The sequence below is a fragment of the Eupeodes corollae genome, chromosome 1 (assembly GCF_945859685.1).
Source record: "Eupeodes corollae chromosome 1, idEupCoro1.1, whole genome shotgun sequence".
Taxonomy (NCBI): domain Eukaryota; kingdom Metazoa; phylum Arthropoda; class Insecta; order Diptera; family Syrphidae; genus Eupeodes; species Eupeodes corollae.
The window spans coordinates 111816933-111826762 of record NC_079147.1 but is presented as its reverse complement, the minus strand read 5'-3'; the positions used below and the strand labels follow the sequence as shown (position 1 = coordinate 111826762).

At 32.0% G+C, this 9830-nt stretch overlaps 3 protein-coding genes across 4 annotated transcripts; all 3 read right to left on the bottom strand.

Moving 5' to 3' along the window:
* Positions 1 to 2335: 2335 nt before the first annotated feature.
* Positions 2336 to 2992, bottom strand: LOC129940481 (uncharacterized). Of its 2 annotated transcripts, none has more exons than XM_056048831.1 (2): positions 2854 to 2992; positions 2336 to 2797 (listed from the first exon to the last, which is right to left on the bottom strand). In XM_056048831.1, the coding sequence occupies exons 1-2, from the start codon at positions 2908 to 2910 to the stop codon at positions 2381 to 2383; spliced, it is 474 nt and encodes a 157-aa protein (XP_055904806.1). In that variant the 5' UTR covers positions 2911 to 2992; the 3' UTR covers positions 2336 to 2380. The 2 variants fall into 2 exon arrangements, with proteins under 2 accessions (XP_055904806.1, XP_055904807.1); XM_056048832.1 differs by having other exon boundaries at positions 2884 to 2985.
* Positions 2993 to 4300: 1308 nt separating this feature from the next.
* On the bottom strand, positions 4301 to 4868 carry LOC129941715 (uncharacterized). The gene is made up of 2 exons (XM_056050414.1): positions 4783 to 4868; positions 4301 to 4710 (listed from the first exon to the last, which is right to left on the bottom strand). Exons 1-2 carry the CDS (start codon positions 4834 to 4836, stop codon positions 4354 to 4356), a joined length of 411 nt encoding a protein of 136 aa, XP_055906389.1. The 5' UTR covers positions 4837 to 4868; the 3' UTR covers positions 4301 to 4353.
* A 4044-nt stretch (positions 4869 to 8912) lies between these two features.
* On the bottom strand, positions 8913 to 9607 carry LOC129940557 (uncharacterized). Its single transcript, XM_056048936.1, has 2 exons — positions 9458 to 9607; positions 8913 to 9388 (listed from the first exon to the last, which is right to left on the bottom strand). The coding sequence occupies exons 1-2, from the start codon at positions 9509 to 9511 to the stop codon at positions 8996 to 8998; spliced, it is 447 nt and encodes a 148-aa protein (XP_055904911.1). The 5' UTR covers positions 9512 to 9607; the 3' UTR covers positions 8913 to 8995.
* Positions 9608 to 9830: the final 223 nt, after the last annotated feature.

The following is a 9830-nucleotide window of genomic DNA, read 5'->3' as shown; positions in this document are numbered from 1 at the left end:
TTTTCTATATTTTCTATGAAGAGAACATTTTCTTTGTGTTCTAAATTTGATATCATTTGATAGGAATATAAAATTTAATTTGTGCCTTTGTTGGTCTTATAATTGTAACTATTATTTTCCGATGATGCGCTTTTGAGATAAGCTAAGTTTTTTTTGCTAAATGAATAGTAATTATTTAAACAAATAATTTGCGATATGAAATAAACTATAGAGGGTTTCAACTCAATGTTCGTGATGAAAGTGTAACTCATGTTTTTGTATACGCTAGTAGGAAACTTTATTTTCAACTTCCCATAGGAAGTTATTGTAATTGGTCCGATTTGTCAAATTGAAAATTTTGACATTTCTCGACGTTTCAAAGTCCCTAGAGTCGAAATAAAAGATTTTTAGAAAGACGTTTCTTTCATCGTCCATAGCTCAAGAACCAGTAGAAATATCGACTTCAAATAAATTTTGTTAAACAGATTAAAACACAGAAATATGCATAGCAGTTAAAAAAAAGGTTTGGTTAACCCTAAATATCTCATAAACCAAAAACGGTTGAGACTTGAATTTAAATTTATATACAAAATTGTAACGTGATACCAAACAAGTATATTTTTTGAAAAAATCCAATTAACGGTTTTCTTTCAAATCAAAAAAACTGAAAAAAAATTAGTCACCTCGAAAATTTTACGAGTGCAAAATGATTTTATCTCCAAAACAATTTTTTGCAACGAAAAATAACGTTAATACCATCTGGAAGGATTTTGGGAAAAATCGAATTGACAGTTTTTTTTTAATAAAAAATAAAAACATTTGTTAAAGTTGGTAAAAATTGAATTTATCGAATCAAATATCTTTTCAAAAATAAAAATATTGTCTTCAAACTTTTATTATATCACAGAAAATATTGTTTTCGATATTCAGTTGTTTTTTTTTTTTATAAAAATCCAACAGTCCGTTTCTTTTTCATAAAAAATTAAAATCTACAAGAAATAGTACGCAAATTTGGTAAAAATTGAAGATCGGCTCTTGATATCTCTCAAATAAATTTCATTTATCCAATTTGTAAAAATTTAAAAAATACTACTTAAATTGGTAAACATTTGTTTTCGACTAAAAATCTATTTAACAAAACTAGATTTTCGAACTAAACTATTTCTATATATGAAAAATATTGTTGGTAATTTTAAAATTTTTAAGAATAGTTCGACAGACAACTTTTTAACCCAACCCTACAAACTTTTAAGCAAGACAAATCCACAGACGGGTTTCGAAGTTATGAGTGTGGGTCGCACCCCAGCCTCTTTTATGACGTAAATTTACTGATTGCTATAAACGCTCATCAGTAAAACATCTCAGATTCCTCCTATTTTAAATTTTACTGATAGCTATAATCGGCCCCTAACATAGGGATCATTGAACTAGTTTGCCCAGCGTTTTATAAAACCAAGCATAGAACTTGCTTTGGTTATAAAAAAATTAATGTAATGTGAAAAGAACAACTATACCTTTAAATGTGGAGACGCGACAGAGGTTTTGCTGTAATATATATCAGCCAAATACACTACCGATTAATTTTTTAGTAAGAGGTGTAGTCTGCAGTTCTAAAGGGTTGAGTGAAAGGCTATTTTACCCTCACGAAAATGTGGAACTATCAATGTCGGCTTGTAGCAGAATACGATCATGGGTGGACTTTATTATTTTAAAAATCTTCGTGTCGTCATCAAAAATGAGAACTTCATTTGACCGTAGACATGACGATGCATCCTTAATAAACAGGATGAACAAAAAAGGGCCAAGATTGATTCCCTGTTGAACACCAGATTGAGAAACAAAATTTTCTGAATGACAATTTCTAAATTTTACCTCATAGGATCTGTTTACAAGACATGATTTGCTCCATGCTTAGAAAAATGGTGGAAAACCAAGAGCCTTAAGTTTAAATAAAATAATTCCCTGTCTAAGTTGGTCAAAAGCTTCAGTGTATACACAACCAACTTCATAACTTTATTCTAAAGCGTTCGAACATATGTTTGAGAATGTGAGGAGATTTGTAACGGTTGATCTTTTTTTCCATGTTGCTACACTTTCACAAACAACTTTTTCAAACACTTAAGGAATGCAAGAAAGCTTTGCAATGGGCCTGTAGTTGCTTATATCCGCCTTGTTACCTTTCTTAAAAATTGGTGTTAGAAATGACTTCTTCCTTATACTGGGAAATTTTCTTGTTTTTAGAAAAGGTTTATATAAGAACGTAAGGGGCTCAACTAAAGCATTACTCCACTTCTTTTAATACTAATAATAATAATGGCACATTCTACTTAGTCAAATGAAAAACAACTTCACAAGGTCGGGTTTTATTGGGTTTTGAATTTATTTTTTTAAATAAATATATTTACTCTTCTTTTTCGTTCTCATTCTCGTTCTCAAGCTCTATTTCCTTATTCATCCAGTCAGTTACACACTTATCTATTTGATAGCCGCATTCACAGCGATCTGTTCCGATGAGGTTACTTGAACATTCTTCAAACTTTGCCATCATGGCTTCTTTGACAGGATTGCCTTTTACCATTTCCCTTAGTTGATCGCTAATAGTACTCGTACAACCGTCCATTGTATTGGTAACTTCGTACAAGCAAATTGCAAGACATTTCAATTTTGGATTGGCCTCAACAAGTTGGTCAAAATTTTCCGAATGCTCGCTGGTGTATTCGACGGCTAATTCGATTGATACACCTTCCTTTTCGTGACACCCCGTTTTTCTTATTGAAATTTCTCTGGCATCTGCATCAGGAAATTCATATTTTAAACTCTGTGAAAAATTTAAAATTAAGAAATGTTCTTCTAACGATTTAAGTTCTTACTAACATTTATGTGAGCAGTCATAAGGAAACTTACAAATAACGTTATAACTATTCTTGCCATTTTCAAGTCAACAAGTTGTGAACATTTAATTTGTTTAAACTTTGTTTATATATTAGAGCTGTGGGTGCTGATAACATTGTCAACACTAAGTGGGCATTTCAAATTAAGATCAAATTATCTGATTTAAAATTGAGATAGTCTCGGTTTTTGTTAAACGAATTTATTAATAAGTGAAACAATAGTGTTTAGTTAATTAATTTTTAATTTGCATGGAAATTCAAATTAATAAAAGCGCAAGTACTTTTTATGCACAGCGATGGAATACTGAAAGAAAATTTGATTAAATGTTTTCTGACTGATTGATTGAGTACTTGAATGTTGGTATGACTGATTATATTAAGAAGTGATAAAATAATGTAACTTAAAGTCCGTATTTCTAATTTTCAAGATATATTTGAGTGGAAGATCATTTTTTCCAATTTTAGTAAAAAAAAATGATTGTGGACGTATATAACTTGAAAAAAAAATCACACAAAATTTATACAAATACAAGAAAACTGCGCAGAAGACTTAAAAAATTTTCTTGTGCAATGATTTAACTCCTGTCGTCAGATCGAAAGTAAAACTCACCGACTTACAACCCAAAACTGAACAATACTAGACTTTTTCACTTAGTTTTAACATCTGATTTTTTTGATTAAAGTTCAAATGCGTCTTTGAGGAGCGTCTTAACTCTTTTACTCGAACAAATTCAAGAGTCCAAAAAGATCTTGAAATATTCCCTTCAATTCTTAAGTCTTATTTTCCATACTGGTTAGAATTTTCTCAAGAAGATGCTTTCATGTCAACAAAAAGTTGAACCTAAAATAAAGCAGTTTATTTAGAGTCTTACATGTTACAAGTTACTTTTCGAAAATATTAAGTATGGACGAGTCTCTTATTTTTTGAATCCGAAATGTCCCTTTAAAACGTTTAAATACAATTCTTTTTTAACAGTTTTTAATCAGATTTTCATTAAAAAAATGCTGGTATGTCCCAACGTTCTTCATTATCTTCAGAATCTGTTTTATGTAACTGCTAATACACTTCATTCATGTTGCCCTTGTTACCTGTTTTTGTGGCCTGGAGGAATTGAAAAGTTAGCCTTTGAACTGAATATAATCTGTTATTGACCCCATTTTTCAGTGGCATGTCAACAACTACATGCATCGAAATACAAAAAAAAGCAGTCTTCTAACATTTATGATATTGCCAAAAAATGCCATGCGCTATACATTCCAGTCTTCTTCTTTATTAAAGTAAAAATAAATAATAATAAAAGGTATATTCAATATTCAAACGTTAGTTGTTTTAGAACACCGTAGAAATGTATCTTGTTTTTAAAATGATTGAATCTTTTTTTCTGCTTTACAATGTGAAGTCAATTATTTTTATTGAAATATGTATTACATTTTGTTAATAACATAATAAATTTTATCAAATAAAATAAGTTTACATTTATTTTTAATTGTTTACATCAGCATAGAATTGCCTGGCACACTTCTCAATTTCATAAGCACATTCACAGCGATCGGTTTCTGATAAATTACTTGCACAGTTTCTAAAAGTGTTAGCGTTATCATCTGTAGTAAATTCGTCAAATTTCTCGTCCACAGTAGCCGAACATCCTTTAATCAAATTCAAAAATTCATAAACGCAACTTGTCATGCATTTCAAATTTGGATTATTTTCAACAAGTTGATAAAAGGAATTTAAATCCTCATGTCTGGCCGAAAATTCATGAGCTAACTCCAATGAAACATTTTCTTTGATATGACAACGCGATAATCTTATAAGACTATCAGAAAAACATTTATAACCCTGAAATTATATTTTAAAAAATAGATATTTTTAAATTTTTGGAAATCTTTATATAGTTTTTAATATAATTACTTGAAAGTGGGCAATAAGAAAACCCACAAATACTAATATAGCTACTTTTGCCATTTTTATATCAGGAACTGTTGGTTATTTTGAAGGAAGCCTTGTTTATATAGGAAAAGTAAAAGTTGATAAATTTTCTAATCACAATCAAATTATCCGATAAAAAATTGAGATTACCATCATATTTGTCAGATACAGCAGGAAATTACAAAGATTGCACTATATCAATTCAATTAAGGTTTTCGTATTAAATTGACATTACTCCAGGGCCGGATTGAGGTAAGGGCAAACGGGGTGGAAGTCCCGGGCCTCCACAAACGTGGGTCCCCCACAATAAAGACTTCGGAAATGTTTTGTTTCCAATTCCCACTAGTAAACATCTTTTCCTTTGATATGTATTTTTGTATTTGCTCTTTTACCTTTACCTACTACTTCTTCCTAAATAACAGAATTCATTGATCTATATTTGTTAACTTCAATCAGGCAATCAGTGAAATATCAAACTCTCAAATGGCTCTAATAAGATGCACTTAGAATTCACTACCCATTTTGATGAATTAACCCAATCGCTAAAGCTCAGCGACACTTGTTGGTTTTGTCGAGCTGAAGCTATGAAAGCCTTAGTCCTTAGAGCAAAAAGACATCGTGAGGTATGAAGCAACGCACCTTCTACAGAAAATGAGTGGTCTCGAAACCGCAAGACCCGAAAATGAGTCTTGAATCGGCAATGCATGCACTAGAATCATTGAAATCATTTGTGGAATCCAAACGAAAAGATTTTGATAAATACGAGGAAGTGCCAAAAAAATATCACATACTGGTGAATATGTACAATCACGCACCCGCATCAGAACAAGACATGGGAGGTTAAATACGCTCGATCACGGGAAAGCACAAGACTCAAATTATCCGCCTTCATCTCAGTGAATGACATCGAATCACATCGAGAAGGTGGAAGAGAGGCATTGGTGAAAGTGTATTCAGATTGGTGAAAGTGTATCCGGATGATTAAGAACCTAGTCTTGGTAATAAGTTGGTTCAATTTGTGTCTTTGATTGACTCATACAAAGAGGAAAAGGACTATGGAACAGATCAATCGCCGGAACCATTTTACTACCAAATTCTCGAAAATCAAAATTTCAGAGCTATTCCCAAACCTTGAAATTGCATTGAGAATGTATTTGATTTTGATAGTAACAAATTGCACTAGAGAACGCTCATTTTCAAAATGAAAATTATAAAAATAGGGCTTCGAACCACGACAAAACCGCCTATCGAAGCTGAGCATTGAAAGCGATTTATTCTGAGAACTGGATTTCAACAAAATCATCAACTTTTTTTCTGCGAAAAAAGCTCGAAAGGTTCCGTTCGCTAACCCTAAAATTTAATTTCAGATAATTCTTTTCTTCGTTCATTTATTTATATCTATTTGTTCAATACTTAAAGAATCTACTTGGTTACACAATAAATTATTTATTGGAAAACTCGAGTGAAAAAAAATGGTTTACTTAAAATAACTTTGGGGCGAGGGGGCCTCCGCTTCTTTATTGCCCCGAGGCCTATGAACCTATAAATCCTCTAAATCTGAATCTGCATTAATCTACATATATTCAAATTGATACATTGTTAAAATAAATGTTGAGTTACAATGTTGCAAAGTTCTATTATTTCACAAAGTATATTTTAGAAAATTACTTCGCATTGCAGTTGCCAATTAAATTTTTTGAGTAATAGTTCGGTCACTTTACCTTACTTCTATGGTTCATGTAGTTACCTCGTCAAACGAATAAAGCAAATAAAACTGTTCTGTTTCTATGTTTTTCGTGTTTTTTTTAAATAAGTTGTCAGTTGAATTTTTTTGAGAGATTAACTTAAAACTACATACAAGCAATATTTTGCATATGATGAAATAGTTTAATTTCACAATCTATTTTTGTTAACGAAATTTTTAGTCCAATTTTTACCAATTTTCGTAGAATTTCTTGAAAAATTTGTTGTCTTATATAAAAAAAATAAAATCAAATTAATAAAAGACACTTATTCCACCTTTAGTAGTAAACTGTAGGGACCTCGATCCCTGCAATTACTCGAGCACAGGAATGGTTGAGATTTGTAAGTCACTAAGCCCTGTTTCTCTACGGACTGTTGCGCTACCTAATTTTTTTATTTTACTTATTCCACCTTTATTCCGCGAGTTTACTAAACCAGGATATAAGAGTTAAGTTGTGAGTTTAAATGTTTCATGAATAAAACCAAAATGTTCGTGGAATAGTAAAGTGACGTCTGCGAATCAAATACAATTAGAAAAAAGGTCGGAGACACAACGGAACCCTGGGGCACACCATCATTTATATTATGGGTTTCAATCTTGAAACCTCCAAAACAACTTAACTTGTATTAACGATTTGAAAGAATATTTCTAATCTAAAGAAGAAGAGATTCGTCCACTATTCGGTGAGATGCACCATGAGATCACCAGTGGACCTATTGCCACGAAAGCCGCGCTGCCGGTCATTAAGAAGCTTTCGTTCCTCAAAATATTTCTTAAGAAGATAATTAGTCAGCGCTTCCATGACCTTTGAAAGAAGGGACGTTAGTGCTATCAGTCGCTATCACTTTTTTTTGGGATTGGCTGAACAAATGCTGTTTTCCAACTATTCAGAGCAAGCCCAGAAGAATAAGATATAGATGCAAAAATTTAACGTAGTTCTTTTGCTAGCATGGAAGCACACCTCATCAGTACAATATCAGGGAAACCATACGGACCAGCGGATTTATGAATTTTGAGTTCTTTAAGGACTCTCGACACAGTTCGGGAACGAAAAAAGATTGGTCCCATAAAATTATTAACGCGTTCAAGAAATGGGGGCCCCATAACGCTATCTTTTAAGGTCGTATTTTTGGTGAATTTTCTTCCAAACAAGTTAGCTTTTTCAATAGAACTAACTTAAGGAGTATCATTGACAACAAGCGTAGGGACCGAGGAAGAGGAAGAATTGCTCATGCTTTTTACGAATTACCAAACATTCTAACTGCCTTTGGGACATTTCAGTATTTTTTGCCGTAATTTATAGTCATACAAAAATTTCGTTCTACAATATGGGCGTTGCATGCCTTCCTGGATTGCTACAACCTTTTCCGGTTTTCCTCAGTTAGTTTGGCACGAAAACACCGGAAGCTCACCTTTTTTCCCTTGATAATCTCAAACCATGATTTAGCCTTGGGCTTAATACTTTTAATACTATTTGGGATAAAGGTTCCCGTTCCCAGATGAATCATACATAGTAATCATATCTGCAATGGAATCTACGTCACTTTCGAAGAAGTAATAAATCGCGAAAAAATTATTGATACCGATTACTGTGGATGGTTTTCTTTCGAGCTATTTTTGTATGGTCTTGCTTGACATGAGAAATTAACAGATATGACACTATGGTTCGATATGGAGGCGTCAATACCCTGATTATGTATTAATCACGATCAGAAGTGAGAAACAAGTTAAGTATACTTTCTGCTTGGCTGTTAACGTCCGATAGGCTCATTGACAAGCTGAAAAAGTTGGTGAAACTCAGCACACATTTTGGTGTGCAGTCTGGTCCGAATGGAGAAGCCACAAAAAATTGTGAACATTGAAATCACCCGTAAAATCGATTTCAGTGTGAGGATACAGTGAGACATTTCCTTGGATGGAGTAAGACAAAGCATCAAATTCCTGATTAAACAATAGTGAATGATGTCCTTTTTCAAGGAAAGTTTCAACCACATAAAAATAAAGAAGGAGTTGGTACAATGGCCGCAGAAGTTGGTAGGCAACATTGTTTCAAATATATATGACGAGTAGGAAAAGAATAATGGCACGAAATACAAAATTCAGCAGGATCGGAATCTTCACCTACTTGGGTTTGGTTTTACTCAGTGCCAAAACAGCTGGCCTGTTAGAAATAGTGTGGATGCACACAGACAGAAAATTCGATTTGATTGCCGTTGAAGAAGAGGCTTGGGCGTTATTTCACTTTTGTAAAGTGCAATAAAGCCAAATTTTAAAATTTCGTATTATTTCGCTTTTTCCTTAATCAAAACATAAAAGCAATTACCTACATACATAATCTTTAAGCTCAATTCCTTACGAAAATAGCAAATCGTTTTTTACTATTGCATTTATTTATTTAAAATATTATTTAAAGTATATTACTTAAAATTTATAAAATAAAATAAAAATTTACTATTCCTTGTTTTCTTTTTCTTTTTTAAACTCTTTCCTCACACATGTGTCAACTTGATAGGCACATTCGCAAGGGTCTGTTTCTGTTATACTACTTTCACAGTTTTCCAAAGCTATAAAGGTTTTTTTGGCAGATTCATTATTCACAAGGTGTTTCAATTTGCTGTCCAAAATGACCGAACATCCATCCATTAAATTCATAAATTTAAACGTACAACTCATAACACATTTAATTTTAGGATTCTTCTCAACAAGTTCATGATAATGGGTTAAATTTAGATCCATTGATGAGTGCTCCAGAGCCACTTCCATTGAAACACCTTCTTTTTCATGACAACCCGACAGTCGTAATAAAAGTTCAGCCTTCAAAATATCCCCATCACATTGAGAAATCTGAAAATAAAATAGAGTTATATAATTTTCAGTTTATATAAACTTATATAGTTGTAAGTTTCTATGTACTTGAAAATGGGCACCGAGGAAAATCAAAAATAAAATTACAACTATACTGGCCATATTGGAGTCACCAAGAGTTGTAACCCTTTGAATTAGGGCTTATTTATATAGGAAAGTAGCGAGCTGTCTATGATAAACCATTATTAAATCACCCGATAAAATATTTAAAGATAAGTTTTGTTTTGTTAGCTGAACAAGGCAATTAAATAAACAATAATTAATTTAATTATGTTTTTTTTTTTTAAGTTTCTGATAAGGATGCACAAATTATTATTCAACTGGATGCATTGTTTAGATAATTTGTTTTCAAATAAATATAAACTAAAGCATGGCTGTAATTGAAAACAATAAAAAATTATAAGGTTATTAATTTGAATTT

Excerpts from the sequence above, each read along its gene's own strand:
- LOC129940481 (XM_056048831.1), bottom strand. The coding sequence starts at position 2,910 with ATGGCAAGAATAGTTATAACGTTATTTGTAAGTTTCCTTATGACTGCT. Across the intron at positions 2,798-2,853 it reads TTATGACTGCTCACATAAAT|AGTTTAAAATATGAATTTCC; the intron begins GTTAGTAAGAAC and ends AATTTTTCACAG.
- LOC129941715 (XM_056050414.1), bottom strand. The coding sequence starts at position 4,836 with ATGGCAAAAGTAGCTATATTAGTATTTGTGGGTTTTCTTATTGCCCAC. Across the intron at positions 4,711-4,782 it reads TTCTTATTGCCCACTTTCAA|GGTTATAAATGTTTTTCTGA; the intron begins GTAATTATATTA and ends ATATAATTTCAG.
- LOC129940557 (XM_056048936.1), bottom strand. The coding sequence starts at position 9,511 with ATGGCCAGTATAGTTGTAATTTTATTTTTGATTTTCCTCGGTGCCCAT. Across the intron at positions 9,389-9,457 it reads TCCTCGGTGCCCATTTTCAA|ATTTCTCAATGTGATGGGGA; the intron begins GTACATAGAAAC and ends TTTTATTTTCAG.